The sequence below is a fragment of the Aplysia californica genome, unplaced genomic scaffold, assembly GCF_000002075.1.
Source record: "Aplysia californica isolate F4 #8 unplaced genomic scaffold, AplCal3.0 scaffold00435, whole genome shotgun sequence".
In the NCBI taxonomy this organism is placed as follows: domain Eukaryota; kingdom Metazoa; phylum Mollusca; class Gastropoda; order Aplysiida; family Aplysiidae; genus Aplysia; species Aplysia californica.
The window spans coordinates 251,156-273,628 of NW_004797705.1; the positions used below are offsets into that span (position 1 = coordinate 251,156).

General features: G+C 38.9%; 1 protein-coding gene and 1 non-coding gene across 2 annotated transcripts; one reads left to right on the plus strand and one right to left on the minus strand.

Annotated features, from left to right (window-relative positions):
• Window positions 1-609: 609 nt before the first annotated feature.
• On the minus strand, window positions 610-22,153 carry LOC101860675 (coiled-coil domain-containing protein 47). The gene is made up of 13 exons (XM_005104771.3): window positions 22,058-22,153; window positions 15,688-15,832; window positions 13,988-14,115; window positions 12,195-12,311; window positions 9,865-10,039; window positions 8,385-8,569; window positions 6,257-6,358; window positions 5,869-5,973; window positions 5,119-5,201; window positions 4,793-4,851; window positions 3,940-4,049; window positions 3,149-3,316; window positions 610-2,388 (listed from the first exon to the last, which is right to left on the minus strand). The coding sequence occupies exons 2-13, from the start codon at window positions 15,818-15,820 to the stop codon at window positions 2,317-2,319; spliced, it is 1,437 nt and encodes a 478-aa protein (XP_005104828.1). The 5' UTR covers window positions 15,821-15,832; window positions 22,058-22,153; the 3' UTR covers window positions 610-2,316.
• A 236-nt stretch (window positions 22,154-22,389) lies between these two features.
• Window positions 22,390-22,461, plus strand: TRNAD-GUC. The gene has a single exon. It is a non-coding gene; the product is annotated as a tRNA-Asp (tRNA).
• Window positions 22,462-22,473: the final 12 nt, after the last annotated feature.

Consider the following 22,473-nt stretch of genomic DNA (forward strand, 5'->3'; position numbering starts at 1 on the left):
AGAGAGAGAGAGAGAGAGAGAGAGAGAGAGAGAGAGAGAGAGATGGAGAGAGAGATATTCAGGGTTAGGCCCGGCTTACTGGAGAGTAAAAAAGTAAAGGAGGAAAAAAAAAGAGTACTACTGGTGTAAAGCAAGCAAGCTGTTAGTTGTCCCATTGGTTCAAGCTTCCTCCTACACACGTACTGCAATTTGTTAGATAAGAGGAGTATTATTTATATTGTTAATGATTTTAAAAAGGTGGGGTTCTTTCTCCTTTCTTTGAGTCCGAGGTTGTGGTGAATCGAAAGTCAACGAGCGAGAGGTTCCTTGTGGTATGCTTGAAATACATTCTTTGACAAAAACTTTTGATATTCGACACAAAATTACTGTTCTTGGCTTTCACTGCCTAATGACATAACACTCACGTTGACCTAGGTCCTGTCACTAGGCTATGGGGTCTTTTAATATTTAAATAATATGAGTATAATTTAACTAACAGAGGTGAAAGCAAGAAATACCCATCTGTAAAGAGGACAGGAAGAGACGAATGATTTTCCTTAGCTTCAACCAGCATGATGCCCATCATATAAAACTAATATTGAAGAATAATCAAAATGCCTACAAGTCAGATGAGTAAATATTTAATAAATTTTATTATCCGTGTATTGGGCAGTACACATTTGATGAAAACAAAACAGCATACATTATAATCTCATGAAAAAATGTAAGAAAACCATATGAAAACACATATGAAGAATTCCATGAGTTAATGAAAAAAAAGAAATGTATTGTAACGGACAGACTTTCTCTGCTTAATGATATATTTAAAATGATAAAACAATGGTTAAAATGAAGGTATCATTGGCATCCAGTCATAATATCGTCAACATGTTTACTGCTACATCAAAGAAAATGATAAATAAACTAGGATCCTTTGAAATGTAAATTATGCGTTGGACATAATTTTCAACAAATACCCCGTTCATAGCAGCAGAGTAAACAATAACTTTTTTTTGCCCGTATTATGAGAAATCAGCTTTTTAAAAAAAGTTATTGCAAACTTTTGAAACAATCGCCAATAAATAATGGAAATGTAACAAGTTCAATTAAAAATGTACTTACAGTATTTGAAGCATTCTAGATTAAGTAACATTTTATTTCCCTTCATTTTCCTGTCTAGCTCTTTATACTGTCACACATGATGATTGGATTTATGTGAATAAACATACCCAGGAGTAGATGGAGAAGCAAAGCTTAGCATAGAAAATAATATAGTGAGACGGCCAAAATCTCTCGCGAGCTCTTGTAAGAAACAAGGTTGAATAAAAAAGAGAACGAAACAAAACTAAATTTTTACTTCTTTTTTTAAAAAATTGCTTAAAATCACCCAGACAGAGTAATTCTTTATGAGGCCAGCTCATTAGAAACAAAATGAACCAGTTAAGTGAAACATTGTGCCCCCCTCCCCCCCCCAACACAAAAAGTTAAAACCCCACCGGCAAAGAAAATGAGTTATATCAAATGTTCTCCCAGTTGTAAAAAAAACTGATCATTTCATTATCGTGTGCAATGATGCAATGCTGCCTGGGAAAGCTCTGAAATGGGACTGACCCCAGCCATGAATGAATCCCGACAGGAGGAGCTACTATTAACACATAGTACTAACACGAGACAGCTCGGTAAATCCAACGTCAAACTGCCGGCACTAAAAGAGAACTGGTGTATGTCAGAACAAAAGTAAAAGTACCGTACAAAACTAAAGTGTTATTCACTTTTGGTGAATATTTATTGTGATCTAGACAGCTGCACATCCAACACAGTAAAACCTTAACATAATATCTTCTCTCATGAGCGACAGTTCATAAATCCTCCACCTTCCTCACAAATAAGCAATTTTGAGTGTTTTGAGGTCAGGCCTTTACTAAAAGCTCAAGATATTTGTATCTTATGAAACTGAAGTACTTGCATGCAACAAATGGCCTTCTATTTCTGAAGTACCGATCTAGATTTATTTCTTTCCTAAGGGCAACAAAAAAGAAAAAAGCAAAACCCAACAATTTTTTAAACTTGAGAATAGGTAGCAAAGAGACCAACCCCCCCCCCCCCAAAAAAAAAACCCAATAAAAAGGACAAAGAAATGGCATATATATTCTTACTCTGATGTACAGTTTGGTTTGTTCTGTAAAAAAGGATCACACAAAAGCACAAAAAGCTAGCATACTTGATACATACTGTTTAACACAAAACAAAAGACGTAAAACAAGTACATGACAGAACAGGCACACAACAGGATACAGTGTACTTCAGGCCCTTGATAAAGAAGACGTCCATGTTTTTTTACATGGCCTTGATCTTCATCATCTTCATCTTTGGCTGCTTCTTCTTCGACTCCCTGCGGCTCTCGCGCTCCTGAAGACACACAATGTTTAACAATAACAAACAAAATTTAAAAGTCAATAGGTTACAGACATTCAAGAAAATCGTCAACCTGGCAAACCTTTCTGCATAATTTTGACTTTCTTAAACAAGCAGAAGCAGAAAGATATAAAAAATATGTATACATATGATCTCCTTTTTCAATAAAACCTTCAAGCACATCGGCGATCCTTAACAATATTGTCTGAATTCTCCACCAAGCTACTCCTGGCTTCTTCTTACTGCTGTCTTTCAGCCACAACCCTGATCTTAAGATAGACAAGATGTAAAAACCTATCTTCCTCAGAAAAGGGAAAAGGTCACATACAAAAGAACAAGTTGCACTGCAGGTTGAAGAACCAGCAGTCTTGACTACCCCTGAGAACTAGCAAGGGAACGCAAAAAAGAAGAAGAAGAACTTCAGTCTTCTCTTATTTCTAAGAGAAGAAAATCTTTTCTAGGATTCTCACATATCGTCATTGCAGATCACTATCCATGTAGGGAACACAATTTTAAAACTTCGGTCTCAAGACATTTGACGACCAAAGCACAGTCTTAAAAATCAGCTTTCACATTTTAATTTGCATCAATATTTCATGATAACTAAGATACAAATCGTAAAAATCAAGAGGCTAAAACGCACATTAGACTAATGAAAAAGTTTTTTTCCACATTTCCATACACAGATAGCGAAATGCACTGACAATATGCAGCTAAGCATCATCAAGCTTTTATTTCAATAGCAATAACTGACCTCGAGCTTACGAGCGCGGTCGGGGTCCTCCTCAGCCATGAGCTTCTCCTTCTCAGCACGCTTCTTCTCCTCCCGGCGCTGCTGGGCCAGCTCCTGGCGCTGAGAGTGAGCAGCCTTGATGAACAACTCAGCAGCCTTTTGGCGGTTCTTCTCAGCCTTAAAGCGGGCCTGAGAAAAAAACGTTTTTATGCTTTAACAAATGTGATTGGGAAAGCTTTTAAAGAGTTACTTTATTAAGGATTTCAACTGATGACAAATCTAAAGACATCAATGTAGTCCAGCACAGAGGTTAGAAAAGAAGCAAATGAAAGTAGGTCCAATACCTAGAGCAAGGAATGAGATGAAAATATGTGCCTGTGACAACTACTGGTACAGTAAAAAGAAACAGAAGAAGCCACCATGATAGTAAATGATATCATTTCTTTCTTTTTTTTATCAAAGACATCATATTGAGCCACAACTCATAGCCTTATCCACACTCCTTACAAAGTCAGAAATAGACACAGTAGATTAGCAAAGGGAGAGTTAAACATTTATTTACAAGCCTTTCTAAAGACTATTCAAATACACACATGGTAGAGTATCATTTTAGAGTGACAGCACAAAAGTTTATAAACTTCCATTTCATTCGTGGATGTTGGGAGACAACTCAAACTTCTAAGAGAGGGAAAATAAACATTTTAAAAAAGATAATTATTTGATATATTCTGATCTCTCTTCTGGTGACATGGATGACTTTTGCCTAAATAAACAAGATAAACTTGCACTCACTAATGTCCTCCACAACCTACCTCTTTGCTCAGCTGAAGTCTGGCCACTTTGTCCACACAGTAGAAGACCAACTGCATCAGGGGCTTCAGGTTCTCCATGTCCACAGCACGAGTCCTGCCCTTGCCAGGCACTGAGTACAAATAGATCAGAACATGATAGCATTTGTTCAATTTCAAGAGCTTTTGAAGAGCCAAAAAATGTATATATGATAGGTTTCACATACCTAAAGAATCTACATTCTTACAAAAAACTAGTAGAAATTTTCTGGAAAATAAAAAAAGTAGTTTTTTGCCTTACAGTGAGCTGGGCATAAATCTTGTTAACTGACCACCTTATTATTGGTACTTATACTCATAACCTAAGACAATTCTACAGCTCAACAAGAAATACACAATTTTTTTTCAAAAAGCAGCAAAGGGAGAGAAAGAGAGAGAAAAAGAAAAGTAGCAAGCCTCTGTGGCATTTGGGAAATCACAAGTCAAAATCGTACAGCCAGATAACTGGGTACAAATCAAAAGCACCAAAAACATATCTGGTGCAATTCTTTGATAAAACTGGAGTCAAGGCAGAATTATTTCTTGTGGTGTCATGCCTGTAGCTCCAAACAGCATGTTTGATTCATCATGGGTACATATGACCGAGTTAATGGATTTACATTAGGGAGATGCTATTTTTTCCACTTGTATAGGAATATCTAAAAGCAAGCATAAACACACATAATGTTGTCCAATCTTTGTTTTAAAAAAAGTTACCGTCACTTCTAAAACATGGCACTGCGTAAACCTAAAATAACCAATGCTTCAAGTTTCAGCAGCCATTCAACTTTTTAGTACATAGACCATTCTTATTGCATTACAATATTCAAAGTCATACCAGTGAAGCAAAACAGCAAACAGGGTTTCGTCTCCGGCATTTTAGTTGGTTGGGTATCCCTGTGAGATAGACACAAAAATCTTCAATCAGGTTTTCACTCTAATAATATTGCACCAGTAATCTTTTAGACAAGAGTTTTCTTTTGAGCCATATTGTCCACTCTTATAAAAAATATTTTAAAATAACTTTCCCTTGTTTTATTTGGAATGCCTTATTAGCTATAGAAGAATTACTTAATCTAATGGCTTTTTTTTAAGGCAAGTTATAAATTTGTTTATCAAACACTGTCAAATATGAAGAAAAAAATCTTTTCCCGTGATACTCACTCTTGCACTTTGAGACCAGAATATTGATCAGACACATGAATGTACTCAATCACACCTTCATACTTCGTTAACACTTGGCACACCTGAAATAAAAAAAGTAATATTATCTGTACCAGTACTCACATGTACATGACAGTAAATTCAGCGCTCAAAAGAACTGTTTTAAACTTGTCCCTTTTTTTCCAACAAATTCCAGGGTCAAAATAAAAGACAATTTTCAATCAATCTTTACAAGTAAAGTATATTTGTTTGCTCATTCAATACACCCATCATTTAATCTTTTAAAGTATCCAACAACTTTTAAAACACTAACGCAAATTAAATTTTAATAACAGATTATAAAGCGAACAGGAAAACAGCTCATTGCAATGTTCAGAATCTTCTAGGAATTCAGTAATCTTTTCCCAGTCCCCATAGCCATCATATGCACCACATTCAGCTGAAAAAAGTTTATACATCAATACATCCGAACACTGGAGACACTCTGGTCAATACCAATAAACATGAGCACCTTCAAAAACACCACATACCGAGCTAAAAGGCAAAGGGCATTATAATCTAGTAAGAAATTAGACCAAATGCAGAGGATCGCAGCAGCAGGAGGAGAAGAAAGAGAATACTACATGCTCGAAAGAGCTTTCTCTCTCCTCACTTTAACTTCCTGTACAAAGTGTTGATACAATACAAGGATGGTTGGGCACTCTTTTCACGAGAAAAAAACAAACAGAACACACTTAAACAAAGTTTTACCTTTTTATCTAACACAGCAGCAGTTCCTTCCCCAATCTCAGACAGAAGTTGGTATGAGGAAGGTATGTCAAACTTCTCAATGCTCTTTTTCTCAGCAAACTGACTCTAAAAAAAAAACAAAAAAAAAAAACAACATTACATGTACAACAAAATAAAGAAGATGAAAAAGTCCAGCATTTATGTTTTGAAAAACTTAACCTGAAATTAAAAGAAAAAGTTTACTCAGAAAAAGAAATCCATCTGAAGTGTGCGAGCAGTTGGTATGTAAACCAAGAAAAAGAGTTTCTCCGTAACCACACCAATAAACTACATCCAAGAAATGAATGTTTCAATATGATATAAAAAGGTAGGAACACATAGCAAAGTTCTACAGATTTAATCTACTTACCAGATCATTCATATCTTTGTGGAGTTTTGCAGCAGATCGTTTTTGAGCTATGGCAAAAACAAAGTTGTCCATTTTTCCTTCATCAATGTCCACTTTCACAACCTGCAAAAATAATATTAAAAAGTGGCATTGGAATTAACAAAACGAAATAAATTCCTGTGTAAAAATGTACAAATTTTTCACCATAAATTGTGATATGCAAGTGTGGAGCATGGCAAGACTAAATAGATTTTAGCAGGGGCATAGGGTGGGGGGGGACGTGTTATTCTGGTGTAATTTACATTAATCATTAATCCTTCATGCATACCTGCCAACATTGCCTGGGCAAAAATCTGTAGTTGGACGCAAATTTTTGTCCAAAAATCTGTAGTTGACCTAAAAAATCTGTAGTAGGCTATATTACCTCTTGTCGCATACTTAATTTGGGACCCTTATTAATATTTTATTTTGACCCACATCAAATATGCATGATTGTGTTTGCGACTTCAAACAAATGTAGAAAATGATAAAGAAAAAAAAAAGACAAAATATGAAAACTACCAGAGGCATTTACCCTATTAGTAGTTGGTGCAGTTGCTGTCCTATTCATACCTGCACGAACACACACACAAATGAAGCCAAAAAACCACAACCCCCCCAAAACAAAACAAAAAACAGAAGCAAAGAAGAAAAGTTGAAGAAAAGGTGGGCCTTGGATGACTTAGGCCTAGCCTTGGCCTTTTGTCTTTGCAGAGTTTACAAGGAAAGAGTATGACGGATCCCGAGTCCACACAAGGCCTACACCAACACGCGTTTTGCAGAGAGTTTTCTAGATCTAGAGGTAATCAAAAATTTAGAATACTAAAATTTGCTTCCAAGTTCAGTTTTTGTCCCCTGGCCTGGTGTTGCCTTCACCCCCCCTCCCCCAAGTGTACCTTTATAAAAAAAATAATCCTCCCCCCATTCCGGAGTCCTATACTACGCAGCGCTCAGACTCTGAATGAACTTTGGTGACCCCCTACAAGTGCCGGTGCTCACAATGTGATGGAACGCGCAAGTTCATTGACCGGTCACAATGGCGAACCCGACAAGACGCTTGTATAACTATAACTTTCTTTTCTTTTTTTTTTTTCACAAGTGACAGCACAGGACAAATATTGATTTATTTTCAAGGCGACACAGCGTTTGCCATGCACAGCCCTGCATGTTGTTACAATTAGTGTTGCGTTATCAAACCACTACCAGCAAATTTCTGGGTGGTAACGAAAGTGAAAGTATATCTTGATTATCCCGATCAAACGTCGGTATCACACCCGCTTGCCACCATAGCCGCCTGTCTGCGTGAAGAAACATACTCTCGAGGGAGCCGAATGAATCACAATCGCGACCGGCAAAAATGAACTTTCGGGTGTTATCGGATTTGGGTTTCAAATATTTGATAACTTTCTCAAATTCCCGCGGCCTGGCAGTCACCCTGCTGAATCCCGAAGTCGGTGGCTTCATCTCAAAATCGGTGGATCGGTAGTTTGACCCAAAAGTCGGTGATCTACCGATTTTTTCTGTAGGGTTGGCAGGTATGCCTTCATGATTTGAAGAATCCTATTTGAGATTTACTTTTTACTCACACCACATCTACTTAGAAATTCAAGGAGAGATGATTGCATGTCACTGTTGCAAGAGGAATGTTCAACTTAGTCTGACCCTGCAATACAGGATAGGCAGAGAAAATGTGGAATTCCCCATTACTTTGCTAAAAAGATGATATTGATATATCTATCAAATTCTTTAGAACAACTGTAAATATATTATCTGAATTTACTGTACCATATTCTTTTCTCAACAAGCTGTAAGAAAGGACAGTAACAGTATTTACAAAATACGACAAGTAAGCAATTTTTTTTTTCACAATCAAAATGAAAGTTGCAACTGCTGATCTTTATCCACAACAGGAGCGTAAAAAGTATTTTCTTTACCATTGAAGACAATTGATAACAAATTCACTGTTGTGACCTCCTTCAATGTCTATTTGTTTGTTCTAGAGATATTTGTACTGGTGAAAGTTGTCAAAATCTCAAAAGACTCAAAACGACTTGATGTCATTATACAATACACATTCATGTGGTCCTAACTTAACTAAAAATGTACTCACAATCTGGTCTGATGCAGGCTTGAATATCCTGAGTAAAAAGTTGATCAAGTCTTGACGCTTCAAAAGCTTCAACTCAACAAGCATCCCCTCAACACAAGAGCGACCACTGCACCAAAGGGCATACACATTCTCAGATTCCTTCATCAGGACTCCCGACGTTACCTCCTTGGCGACACCATCATCCCCTGAAAAATGAAATGACAACATATGAGTGTACAAGGCCAGACTTTGGTGTTCAAAAACATTGAGCAAAGGAGACAAAAGCAGAAGTAGGAAGATTTGCAATCGAAGAGTGCTGATTTAGTCAACAAACTCTTCGACACCGAGCTGTGGGCTCAGATTACCCATAATAAAAAGATTCTGTTCATAATATGAGTTACGATGCAGTGGAATCAGACGCTCATAAAAACGGACATTGTTCCGCCCGTAGAGCAATTTTAATCTAATTTTTCATTTTGGGCACAACGTCTTTTATGTCTGTTTCAAAACACATCCATGTGTGGATTTCACAGAAAAACTTTTATCAAAGGTACAAAAAATGTTAATTTGGGAACTTCCAAAGACACTACAGATTTGTAAATCACCACGCTTTGGCAGCCATTTTCTAACTAATTTGAACTCTGACACCAAGCAACCCCCACCTCCAATCATGAATATCTCAACACTATTCAAGATAAGTGGTTATTTTTTTAACCAAAAGCAAAAAAAACCCAAAAAAACCCCAATAACTCCACACGCCCATAAATGGACGAGCGCCTGATTCCATTGCATCATGACACACATTCTAATTGCTCTTGCAGTATTAGCAGTGAATTCAGACCTGTACGTGACCATGAAAAGTTGCATGAAAACTTTGGAGTCTGAAGAATGAGCTCTGTAGGAGAAATGTACCCTATTGCTGGTGGGAGTCGTTAATAGAGGAGCCCAGAGGCATTATTCCCCCATCCCCTTCTTTAAAAAAAAAAAGGAGGTATGAAATGGATTTTTTTTAAAATAAGTATTTTTGCCTATTTGTTTCTGGTTTGACTTTCTCTTTCTGTCCCTCTCATAATCATTCCGGTGCTGGTACGTCAATATTCAAGGAAGTTACAAAAGTGAAACTACTTAAATACAACATACACAGATACAGAATACTAATAATGGTAAATCCAATAACAATAGACACAAAAATGTATTTTGTTAACATATATCGAAACTGTGCTTTACTCTGTACACTCCTGTTTTAGCACAAGTTGTTGGGGGGGCGCCTCATTAGGTCCTGATTCTTTACCTTTCCTTGGTTATTTCAGTCTGCTCGTCTTTGTATTTTCCACAGCACCAGGTGACTTTATTCATGTTGATGTTTCCCTCTTCAACTATAACAAGCTCACATTAATGACACCATAACCTGAACCACTAGAATATTCTTAAAACAATGTCACTCTTCAAGACTTTCCTAATGCATGTTGTAAGCGTGAAAGGTACCTGTGTGTTAACATACCTACAATACTGAACTGTGTTTCCAGAAGCTCTCTATGAGCTGTGAGCCATGCTGTTGCGAGCTTACAGTTCTTGTTTTTTCCAGCCAGGAAATTGAGGAAGTACACAGCTAAACCTGCTATCATAAGCATCTCCAGGTAGAAGCTGTCCCAGCTGGTCCTCAAGTGTAAAGGCACCTTACAAAGAGATGAGGTAAAAGAATGTACATTTTATCAATCGTTCTATGGAAGAAATTGTCAAAGTGCGTCTAACATGTTCTATAATATACAACTATAAATACATAACAATATTATATCTCAGCAACACACACACACACACACACACATATACAAGTTGTTAAACAACTTTTTGCAGGCTCTCTCTCCCTCTCTCTGTCACTACTAGGCAGACAATATTACAAATTAAGACGAGACGGCACAGCAATAATCAATGAATGCAATGAATTACAAATGTCAAGCTGTAAATTATGCCAGCAGTCCTCCAACAGAAAGCCATTTCCACAGGTAGAAATGCAACTACAGAAAACCAAAAAGAGTATTGGGAAATATGAAAATGTGTATTTTCAGGGGAAAATGTGAATTCCCCACGGCCGACCAACCAACCAGTAAAATGTCCAGGGTGTCCAACAATATTTCCTGAAAAAAAATTACCAGCTCAAAAAAGGAGCACACACGCGTACAATATACATGTATCCAGTCAACAACAAGTCAGTGTTCAATTTCCTACTGGGGTCTTGTTTTACTTGTTTGTATTTCAGTCTATTATAATATTTTCGTCTCCTTATTATATAAAAAATTAATCATGTTTTGAGCGTTCGGAAGGGCCTAGAACAAGAATTTCGACTATCAAGAACAAGTCTGGGCGTCATGATTCATGTTATGAACTGACAGACTAAAATTACTGCTCAAACTCAGAGAAGAGCAATAACTTGAATGGCTCAAGTAGACCCACGCAGTGTGAGAGTTGTAACAACTGTGGGAGGGCAAGATGCAAAGACACTGAAAATCTGCCAGTCTTGAACAGAAAGCTACAACATACATTGTAGGTATAATATTTACTATCACCCATCCAATGAAACGCTAACACTTTATTTCAATAACACAGACTTGCAAAGTATGACGGATCCTGATTCCGCACACGGCCTGCCCCAACACGCGTTTTGTAGAGGGCTCTAATCAAAATACTGAAATTTACTTCCAAGTTTTTTGTCCCCTGGCCTGGTGTTGCCTTCACCCCCCCTCCCCCCCCCCCCCCCCCCCCCAAGTGTATCTTTTTTAAAAAAATCAATAATCCCCTCCCCTATTCCGTAGTCCTATACCTCCCACCAAAGACGGTCTTTGCTCACATGATGCTGTATTTTTATGATGTGAAGGCGCGCAGGGTCACTGACCGGTCATGATGGCGAGCCAGACAATCTAAAAATCGGATGTCGCTTGTATTTTCTTTTCTTTTTTTTCCCACAAGTGACAGCATAGAGACGAGTCGGAGTATTGATTAAATTTTATTTGCACGGCAACACAGCGTTTATACTGCACAACCTGCATGTCACAAATGTTGCATTATCAGACTACCGCTGGCAAACTTCTGGGTAGTAACGAAAGCGAAAGTAGATCTTGATTTTCCCAATCGAACATCGGTGTCACAGACACTTCCGCCTGCCGCCTGTCTGCCTGAAAGTGAAACGTACTCTCGGACGGGGAAAAGCTGAAAGAATATAATATCACAATCGCGACTGGCAAAATTGAACTTACTGACCTTATCGGACTTGGTTTTCAAATATTTCAGTTCCGCGATACTGAAACTATTTTGACAAAAGATGGGACTTGAGATAATTAGGATTACTCGCCCAAGCTGAATCTCGTATTTTTCGCATTCCAGGATGCGTATTTTTTCATGAAAAGTCGTATTCGCGTATTTTCGGCAAAAAATCTTACTAAAATACGTAAATTCGTACTGGTTGGCATCTCTGCTACAGTGATAAGCATACACATATCATCTCTTTTAACAGTTTGGGAAGGTGCCATCACTACACATAGTGGCCATGCTCTGACAATGAAGAGACAGCCTCAACAAAAACATAGAACCTTTGATCTGCTATTGATATTCTATGAAAAGTCTCCAAGTTTCTAAAAATAATGGCTTTTCTAACATCTCACTCTATACATTTTTCGAGAAAACTAGAATATGTCCTGAGTCTAATAAGCTATCAAAACACATTAAATAGAAAAAGAAAAAGAGCAGCAAGCTAACAATCTTACCAAAAAAAGGATAATGTTGTCCACACAAACATCAAAACAAATTAAACAGAACAGAATTACTCAGACAACTTACTTTAGCCATCTGCAAGTCTGGCAACTTGTCTGGAGTTTTGCTTTTTGGTGAATCTTTCTCTGTGTCGAAGTTTTCAAACTCCTCTTCATCATGCAAATGCTCAAACTCATCATCAGCCTTTCAAAAAGAAAAATGTTGATATCATAACTAATCACCAAAAAACACAATGAACTTTCTTACAGTCACATATGCATAAGGTTATAATATACAGGAAATATATGGGAGAACACACTCTGTAAAAAAATGCTGTTGTCCACTTTAGACTTTGCCGCCTCGTCTCGCCGAGTGGCAATGTTTACCACCCAGTTTCTTTGGATTTGCCCCAAAATAGGATGGCAAAGAGTTAACCCAAAATCTGAGGAACTGCCATATTTTCTTCAACCAGTATAACTGAATTTTTGGTTTAGAGAGGTAGCTCAAATAGAAAAAAAAAATCATGGGATTTTATTTGCTTTCCATCACCACTGTTTTCAGATTGCTTGGTTTAAGAGGACTCCACTGTATAATAATAATAGAGATAATAATAATAGACAACATTATTATAACACAAATTCCAGCTCAAAAGCAAGCTGTGTGCATTTTACAATCTATATCATGACCCCAGCAGACCTGATAGCATTCTGAAACAATGTCAGCTTCCTGAGAAGAATTCAATTCAAGGTGCAAGTTTAAAGGTGCTAAAACATTAACATACTGACAAGATCTCCTGCTGTCTATGGCCGGATACCCATTCTCAACTGATTGAAGAGAGGAGAATAATATAAAGTGCCTTTCCCAAGGACAAAACATCGGGCCTGTCGTTCAAACCCTTGAACCTGCAACCTCACGATTATGAGTCCAGTAGCCTAACCACTAGACTACCAACGCCATAATGTCAAATTGCACAAATATTCATTAAAAATTGTCAGTCTTTGTAAGAAAAATGAAAAGTAACATAAGCCCACAGATATTGTTAAGATAGCTTTTTGTTTCTTTTTGTTTAGGTAAGTCAATAAACATTTTCTTTTTGAATCAATTTTGAATTTTGCGCGGGTGGTGGCCGAAGCCTTCTCTTATCAGATTTGGGCCACCAAGGGATCTTTAACACACGCAAGTTGCACACAGGACATCTGAGATTGTTCACTCTTATCCCAGAAGACTAGGTGATAGATCTTACCAACCCTTATATCAGGGGCGTGGCTGAAAGACAACAGTGAGGGAGCCAAGGAATAGCAGTAGAAAGGCAGCAGAAAGAATCAGGAGTCCAGAGGAGGGGGCAAAGGAGGGGTGGGGTGGATGCAGAAAGTGGAGACGAAAGCAGACAACAGGACATGGTTAGAGAGTACGAAAGGAGGCAAAAGGAAAACATTTTAGAGAAGAAAATTTTCTGTCCCTGTCAGGTTTCAAACTCGGAACCTAGTGAATGAGACTAGAGCACCGTAACCGCTAGACTGCAAGCGCCCCTTACATAGTTATTTTATTTTATTTTACAGTAGAGGGTTCACACCGAAGGGCTAGAATTGAAATGGCCGCTGGATCGGAAGAGTAAAGTAAGTATAGTAGAGGGTTTTACGGCGCTCGCAGCTGCATTTAGATAGTTAAAATAGTGATTTCAATACAAATAGACTGTACAGACATATACTTTTGCAATAATAATCTGGAATCAAAGAAATAATTAGAACAAGAATACAAACTTGAAGGTAAATAAAACTTACTTATATGTTCGTGAAATGCATAACCTTTTTTTTACTTTGTGTAACACACATACAGTGAGGAAAGGACAAGCTCGACTAAAGAGTCAAAGTATTACTTACTAAGGAATCATCATCCTCTTCTTCCTCCTCTTCCTCTTCAAATTCCTCATCCTGGTCATCAGGAGCACTCGTCTGTTTCCTTGCCACTTCTTCTTCACCTTCAGTTTCCTCCGTTACAATTCCATCATCTGAATAGAAGAAAGAGGGAAAGAAAATATATATATATATGTATATATGTTTGGATCACTTGGGCAAGATCTGCAAAATGGTGGCAAGTATTCTGGCAGATTTAAACCAATGCAATGTTTCTGACACAACCCAACCTAAATATTTTAAAGTATACAGTCAAACCTGTGTAAGACGGCCACCCATTGTCAAGGAGAAAAGTGGCAATATAAGACAGGTGGCTGTCTTAGGCAGGACTGATCAAGAGGTCCCAATCGAAAGTAGCCAGTAACCGCATTGTTGTTGTTGTTTTTGTTGTTGTTGGTTTGTATTTTGTTTGTAATTTTTATTTTGTTGCTGATTTTGTGCAAGGGTGACAATAAAACGAAATGTACCAGACAAGGAAGACCTAGTGCCATTTTAAAACAAACACATGGGTCGCTACCACTTGGAGAACGAGCGACGCTTCTTTCACAAGTTCATGTTGACGTCCTTTGTTACTTTGTTACAGACAGGTCAACAGTGACCACTCATCTCACTTAGGATTTGTACATATGAGTTCTGAGCAGGGCTTATGGGTTATAAGGGATCACACGCTTTTTACCGCTTACCTCACCAGCAGCTGAAAATTGGTACCTATTGGTCAACAGTGGGAGGGGCCTACGCAACATGATCGGTTGGAGGGACAACCTAACAACAATGACAAGTGATTGAATTATGAAGGCTCGCCCACAACACCAGGGGCCAATGCACAATTTATGACAAAACGTAATGGGAGTCACTTAGGTGGCCGTCTAAGACATGTGTTATTGCTTAGTGTGATAGGGGTTGTGTGTTAAAATATGGTGGCCGCGGCCACATTGGACAGGTGCCCGTTTTACACAGTTAAATTATAGAAAAAACGCAAGGGGGGAAATGGAAAGTGGGAGTTTGTACAGGCGGTCCTCTTATAGAGGTGGCCGTCAGGGCAGGTTTGACTGTACCTGTTTTTATTCTGACTATTTGTCATGCAAAACGTGAATAAATCAATTTAAAAAAACATTTGGCGCATTTTCAAAAAGTAAGTGAATTCTGATGGCCTTACTTTTTCAGATATAAATTTAAAATATATTTTAAAAACCCATGCGCTTGTGGTAGAGTAGCAAGGAATAAAGGGAAAATATGAACAGCAGGATCAACAATGGTACTATAAATATAGACAGAATAGGAATTACCAAGAAATCTCCCAAAGCAGGAAAACAGCACACGTCTTTGTAAAAGTTTAATTACTTTTGACCCTACATTTTCCTTACACTAGCAATGATGTGTATGTAGAATTTAGTCTCACCATTTTTGGCAGAGAATGCAAAACTTCAGCAGCAGAATGCACTCTTTCTCTCTGTTCAAAAGATACATCATATCACATGAATTTTGACAAGATTTTTCACTACAAAAACAACCTTCCTACTGATTTTCATGTTCATAGATCAGAAAAGTAAAACTTGCTATTCATTCAAACATTGCAAAAACATTTCGCAATTTAAGCAAACTGCATAAAGAACTACCACTTATTAAAAATATTGCAAATGCAGAAGACAGCTGTACACATCAATTACCTTCTTCATCTTCAAATTCTTCGAACTCAGCAAAGTCATTGTCCTCTACAACAGCGTCATGTTTTTTACTCCCAACGATAGAAAAAGATAATATGCACGCCAAGGCAAGGAGAAGCAGCCAAACAGCCTTCATGACGGCTGTTATCTGAAACAATAAAAGACCAATAAATAAAAATTTAGTATTTGACCCATACAAATTACCACAAAATGAATACAACAAAACAGAGACACATGTCTGCAGTCACCTCACCTGTCATAACTTATCCTATAGACCTCCCCCCCCTCCCCCCATTCTGTTGATGAGAACAGAAGCCATTCTTCAATGAGTATAACATACCTTTTTGTTCGACTGTCAAGCTTTTCAGCCAATGCGATTAACATTATGACAGTATCTTTTTAAGGTGCCCATATTGGGCCACCACAAGAAGAAAACAATCTTAAAATGTGACCCTGGAATCTAACATTTTCTAAAATTGTACCCAGGATGCAACTTAATCCAAAGTTTAAAACTGCCAAACGAGAAAAGTAAAGCCAAAAGAGACCTGTCAGTCACAATGAAATATATGTAGAGCCTATTATATACATCACTCCTCACATTTCATGTAGTGAGGTGCAACATGGTAACCTAGGGTCAGGTCAAAACAACACTATCAATGTATGTGTTGTTGATCATGATGTCGATCTGAACAGAAAAATCTATTACAAAGAAATACACACCTAAAAATCGACTTCAAACAGTGGACACACTAACACAGATGGTTGCCCAGAAGGGAAATCAGATTCAAAATCATTTTTGCTCATAAATTCAGAGTTCAGAGAAATCAGTGTTCAGTTTAATAAATAGCTCCTCTGAATGCACCAAATACAATGATAGCTTTAGGCTAGATGTGGTCCTTAAGCCAACAAGTAAAGACAAGACCTGCCTGCAGGTACAGGTGTGCTTAGATTTCAGCTTGCTTGAGCGACATGCTCCTGTGTAATCATGAAATATTCAGTGATAAAACACTGATACACGTAATAGAACCAAGCATGTTTTTTAAGATGTCAATGTTATAAACAGGCCAAGGACAAGCGTTATTGACTCATCGTCCAATGTTTTATTTATAATTTTATCGAGTCAATTGTCTACTGTTTCAAACCAACAGGGCTCATGAATAATAATGACTAAACAAAGGTTTTATTTGGTTTTCGCTCCTGGGTAAACGGCTACATACTTGTCTCAAGTTATCAATATTATTTCTACTTTGCAGATTTATCTTCTTTTTTTTCAGTGAACATATCTTTTTCTTGTAATATACAAAGCATGACTCACTAGTTTTGGCAGCAACGGACAATTCCTGAACAACACTACCGAAAAAGTGAGTGAAGGGTGAAGAGACAAATATATAATGAAAGATAAAAATGAAGACGCCAGATGGAACGGGGCCCTTCCTCTGAAAACTAAAAATGTTGATAGGTCCAAAACAAAACCGTAACAGAAGAGAGACTTAGGGGAAAGATAACACTCTCTAACGCTATTCAAAGATATCCTTAGTACTAAATTTTGTCCACGAGAAAGGGAATAAGCTTGCGTTCACTCAAATTTGAGGTACTGCATAGAAGTAATTTTCAGTTTTGCCTCTCAAAAAGCACCAGCAATAAGAGAAATACAAAAGTTTTGCTGATTCAAAGATTAAACCAAGACTAGAATGGGGAAGGGGAAGGAATGAATTTATTGCCTTGGGAAATATGCAAAACATAACAATGTGAGTAGCAAAAAATGGAAGTTGCACCATTTCATTCTTCCTTTAACATCTTGCCATTTTAACTCAAAGGATCAATAATTCCCAGTATGAGAATGAAGAGGTTCCATTACAACTCTCGATATTAGAAAGGCACCAAATTCACTGACTCTGGAGATGACCAACCCAAATGCCATCCTTGCTGCTCTGGTAATGGCATGACAATCTTAAATCTCGCATCTCATTAAGACCATTTTTTAAAAACAAACAATTGATGATTGTCTCATTTGTTTCCACCCATAGCCCTACCCATCAACGTAATAAACTTATTAGCACAATTGACGAATGCCACCCCTTCCTTGCATAATGATTCAGGAAACTTTTTTCTTGACTGCCCTTCGATCATGAATGAGTAGTAAATTTTCACAACTCTGGCCACCTTAGAAAGCTTTGGTGCTGGTGCACCACTTGATCACTTTGAAGACAAGCAGCAGTGACATTTCATCCCGTACCAATCTGACCATCTGCACTCATCAGGACAAATTGAAATGGGTGGGGTCTGGGCATGGGAGGGTAACACTACTAACAGTTAACAGCTATCTACCCTTGCTGTAAAAAAAACACATATCCCTTCCTCACCAGTGAAACCAAAGTTGGGAGTTTTGTTTCAATTCAGGGCCGAGCGGGTAAAGCATTTTTTGCCTTTGACAGGTCAAAACTAGGGCTGGAGTCTGCTCAATTAATCGAAGGCTTGCGAGCGACGGACGGCTCGTGCCAGAGGCTTGCGAGCGGGCTTGAGTCTTGCCCCCTACCGGAGTTGCTACTCGTGGACGGCGGACGGGCTTACTGATTTGTGTCGTGACGTCACAAACTCTTGTTTACTGAGCGCGCGATACTTCTGCCCGCGTGCCGCACGCTGACAAGCCCTAAAGAACCCTCACACTTCCAGCAATGGCGCTGTTTGGGGAGGGGAGGGGGTGGTATGGCTGGGAAAGCGAGAGGTGTTCGCCACCCGTCACTTTCCGTAGAACCCGCCTCTCCCCTTACGCCTCCTGGTGTGACAGGGTTTTATTTGTCTTGTTTTTTGGGGGGTTTTTTGGTTCAGTTTTTTGTGGATTAAAAAAAAAATTTTTGGTGGGGGGAAGGATAATGTTTTGCTTTATTGATTTTCTGGGCGTGATTCGACATCATAATTAATATTTGTATGATAGAACATGCACAATACATACATAATATCAGTTACAGTGCAGCAAGATGTTTTTTTTTTAAGTTATAGGCCTACAATGTAATTAACAATGTGATATAATTTAGCTTAACAATGGTCTTCTGATAGGGAAGCAGTCAAATCAAAAGTTTTTTACATTGTTCAGAAACAAAATCACGATTGTCATCCACTCTCCAATGCTTTCTCTTCAACTTCAACTTGTTCTAAGTGTCGGGGTGGGAGTGGAAGTGTAGTTAAGGCGAGTGATTAAATAATTAAAATTACAAGCCACGGGATGCTAATAATACTGATTTATTTTGTCAGTTAAAAATTGTTTGTAAGTGTTCACACCTTTATTCTGCGTCCTAAATAGTTTAGCATACTGCGACCCCAGTGCTTTCTTGTCGTATCTCCATTTTTAGTACCAGTGAAAACAGCTCATAACAAAAGGTGAGCCTACGAAGATGTCACATTTTCACTGTTAAAGCACCGAGGTCGCGAACGGTCTGCACTAGGCTATTACAGCCCTCTTCGCCTTGCACCAAAACCAGCGCTGCCTCTCGCTTCCTCCACATCCAGAGTTCAGAGTTCACGCCGCAAGCGGGGTGGATTACCGGTAGATCTTGCGTCTCGGTGCAGATGAGCGGTGTTTGCCTGACGAGCGGTGTTGTTTTGCCAGGGCGGTAGTTGGACTCAAAGCAGATTTATTGGCACGAGAGCAAGCCCTTAGCACAAAGCAATACGAGACGCAAAGCAGGTCTTGGGACCAAGTGTTTTGCTCTGCTGCGATTTGAGTCTTGTCTGCCGTCCGCTGCTCGTATGCCTTCGAATAATCGAACAGACTAGTTTGTGGCGCAGTGACACTGTGCGCGGGGTCTCTCTCTCTCCCCCCCTTTCTCTCTTTTTCTGACGTTAGGGGTTTCGCGGATTGCTAGCAGGGAGGGGAAGGAAGAGGGGGTCAGACACGAGTGGCTTCGCGGATTGCAATTTGGTGTGGGTACTTGAAGCTTAGGCTAGACTCAATGTATCATGCTGGTGATTTGATTTGATGATTTGACCTAGTGATTTGAGGCTTGTGACTTGAACTAGGGTCTTGCGAACGTGTTTGCTACCGGGGTACAGCCCTAGTCAAAACCTTTCGAAGGGAAAGAAGTTCTCACTCCAATTCGGGGTAGAATCTACTAATATGACAATGAAGGCCGAAGGCAGGTTCCATTCTCTAGTTTAGTGTACTTATAAGAAGTTCGGCGCTTTTTTTGTAAAACTAGTTCCCACCCCCCTTATATTTGGGTCTAGATCTAGATCTATGTTAAAAGCGCGGCAAGCGAGAGATATCATACCTAACAACTGCAAAACACCAAATTACCTGTACCTCTCCCTCCCCGCCCCACTATAATTTTATTAGGTATTTTTTTTACTTTCCTTCCCGTCTCACACTTAGCTACCAGTTGTCCATTTTCTACTAAATATTGACGCACTGAACACGAATCAACTTTATTTCCATCGCAAATTAATAGTTTTTGAAATATCTGATTGTTCTTAATAGAGATAGATGTACTTTGGACCAATCGGGGGGGGGGTTCCAGGGAGGCCTGCCCCTCTGGGGTAAAAAAAAATCTGGGGGGGTTCCAGGTGGGCATGCCCCCCTGCTTTAAACCATAAATTGATAATTTACAGATAGATTTGAAATTTTCTGGAAAATAATTGATTTGCGACAGTTTTAGTGGCTTTAAGTGTGATCTGCAGGAAACAATACTGCAGTTTGACCCCCGAAGCAGTGCATCTGTGAGCGGGAGAGAAAGTAAAAATTTACCTTTTATTACGTCAGGGGGGCAAGCCCCCTAAAACCCCCCTACTCTTGGGGCCAAAACTGGCGAATAATAATTAGGGGGGGTGGGAACTACCGAAAAAGCGCCAGAAATTTATCAATTGGGGGGAGCGGAAAGATTCCTTCATAAAGGGTTTAAGTCATTGAACGTTCAACTGTGGGCACTCCTGTACAATTGCTGTTCAGTGGATACTTGTTTTGAGCCCACCAACGATTACTTCTGGTTCTAAACAATTACTTTTTGATGCGCGTGCCGATAGGCCTATGCAGAGATAGCCAATCAAACCTAATTGCAAAACATCAAATTATGGTCAAATTCAGGGAGGCATGCCCCCCTGAAACCCCCCATGTTTTTGTAGGGTGGCCAAGCCCCCCTGAAACCCCCCTTGCCTTGTTAATTACAAGTGAAATTTTACTGCTCATTTTCTAGGCTAGTTCTACTGATAAAACATTGATACCGAATATTCAAATCAGTATCGATATCCAGTAGTCTTTGCTTGTGTGATTTAGAGCTAGATCTAGATCTAACGGGACCGCAATTGTACAGGAGAGCCAGATCTACTGACAAAATATCGATTCACAATATTTAAATCTGTATTGATATCCAGTAATCTTTGCTACATACGACTAAACGTAGAATGACGCAAACTATTTTTAGGTCATCTTGTGTGATGTCAGATCGGGATATACCCCTCCTATCACGTGACTACATGATCTAAACATAGCCAACCGCATGGCATCAAAGATCGTGTATACCAACCATGGCACGACGTTTGGTGCAATGTTTTTCCAGGAGACGTACCGGTAATGTGATATGATGCAATGCTCTGATGATGCTGCTGCTTATCTCTTCGGCCCGGGGAGGGGGGTAATCTTCGGGTGTCTTTACGGAATTTGAGCACGCTTTATTGTCTTTGTGTTATCGTGTTTCAATTTCAAGCATCAGCGTTCTTACGGTTCTGAGCATCAACGATCAGCCATCTTCCATCACCAGAGCATGGCTGACGTGCTGCAGTTAGTGTGAAATTTTAAAGTGGACTGCAACTGTACAGGAGTGCCCAACTGGGAAGGACTTCCGTAACGAGCGACCACCCCATCAAACACAATAAAGAAGAGGCCTAGACCTAACCGTAACCCTACCCCTACCCCAAACCCTACCCTTACCCCTACCCCAAGCCCTCAATTTTGCTCTGTCTCATAATAATAATAGTGGTCGCTCGTTACGGAAGTCCTCCCTCCAACAACTGTGTAATGTAGGTCCTAGTATGTAGGTTACTCTTTTCTCAGTCTCAATCTAAAGACATCTACTTCTACAGTGTACAGTTCAGTAGTTCAAGTCAGTTATATAGGGACTCTCTCATTCAGTGACAGTGACAGTAAATGGTTTGCTAGTTTGCATTGTCACTGTCATGGAGCAGCTTTGTGACTTTACTTGTCTTATGATTTATGACATGTGATGTTCGTCATTGGTAGATCTAGATCTAGATCTAGATCTATATAAGATGAAAGAACCCTACAACAATAATAAGGTGACTACGAGATATGTTTATATTTGATCATAACCATATTAAACTCTAGATCTAGATCTACTTCGATCGAAAAATATCAAAACATTACCAGTTAGATCTATAAAAAGATCTTCGCCCAGTTGACGCTGTGAAAGTCGCGTACACCGCTTTGAGTAAACTGCTGTGTATATCTGGCTTGCAGTCAGCAGTTTACCAAAAGTAGTCAATTCTCACGAGGTTTTCTTTTTTTTTTTTTTCGTGTGTTAGGAGAAAATTGTACTGGCCAGCAGAATATTGGGAAGGAAAAAAATAATGCTAGAAAAAGAAAACTTAACGGAGCTTCGAAATGCAATATGTGGAAAAACAGCCAATATCAACGCACAAGAGCCATTCAGACTTTTGAATAAGAATCTGATAATTAAGTGACCCGCTTCTCATGTGTCCTCGGTAGTATAGTGGTAAGTATCCCCGCCTGTCACGCGGGAGACCGGGGTTCGATTCCCCGCCGGGGAGGATTTTTTTTTT

What these genes read in the sequence shown, in the direction of transcription:
- LOC101860675 (XM_005104771.3), bottom strand. Translation starts at nt 15,820, where the DNA reads ATGAAGGCTGTTTGGCTGCTTCTCCTTGCCTTGGCGTGCATATTATCT. An exon ending in AAGAGGATGATGATTCCTTA is followed by an intron (nt 12,312 to 13,987) that starts GTAAGTAATACT and finishes TCTTTTTGAAAG; the next exon opens with GCTGATGATGAGTTTGAGCA. An exon ending in AACACAGTTCAGTATTGTAG is followed by an intron (nt 8,570 to 9,864) that starts GTATGTTAACAC and finishes TTCATTTTTCAG; the next exon opens with GGGATGATGGTGTCGCCAAG.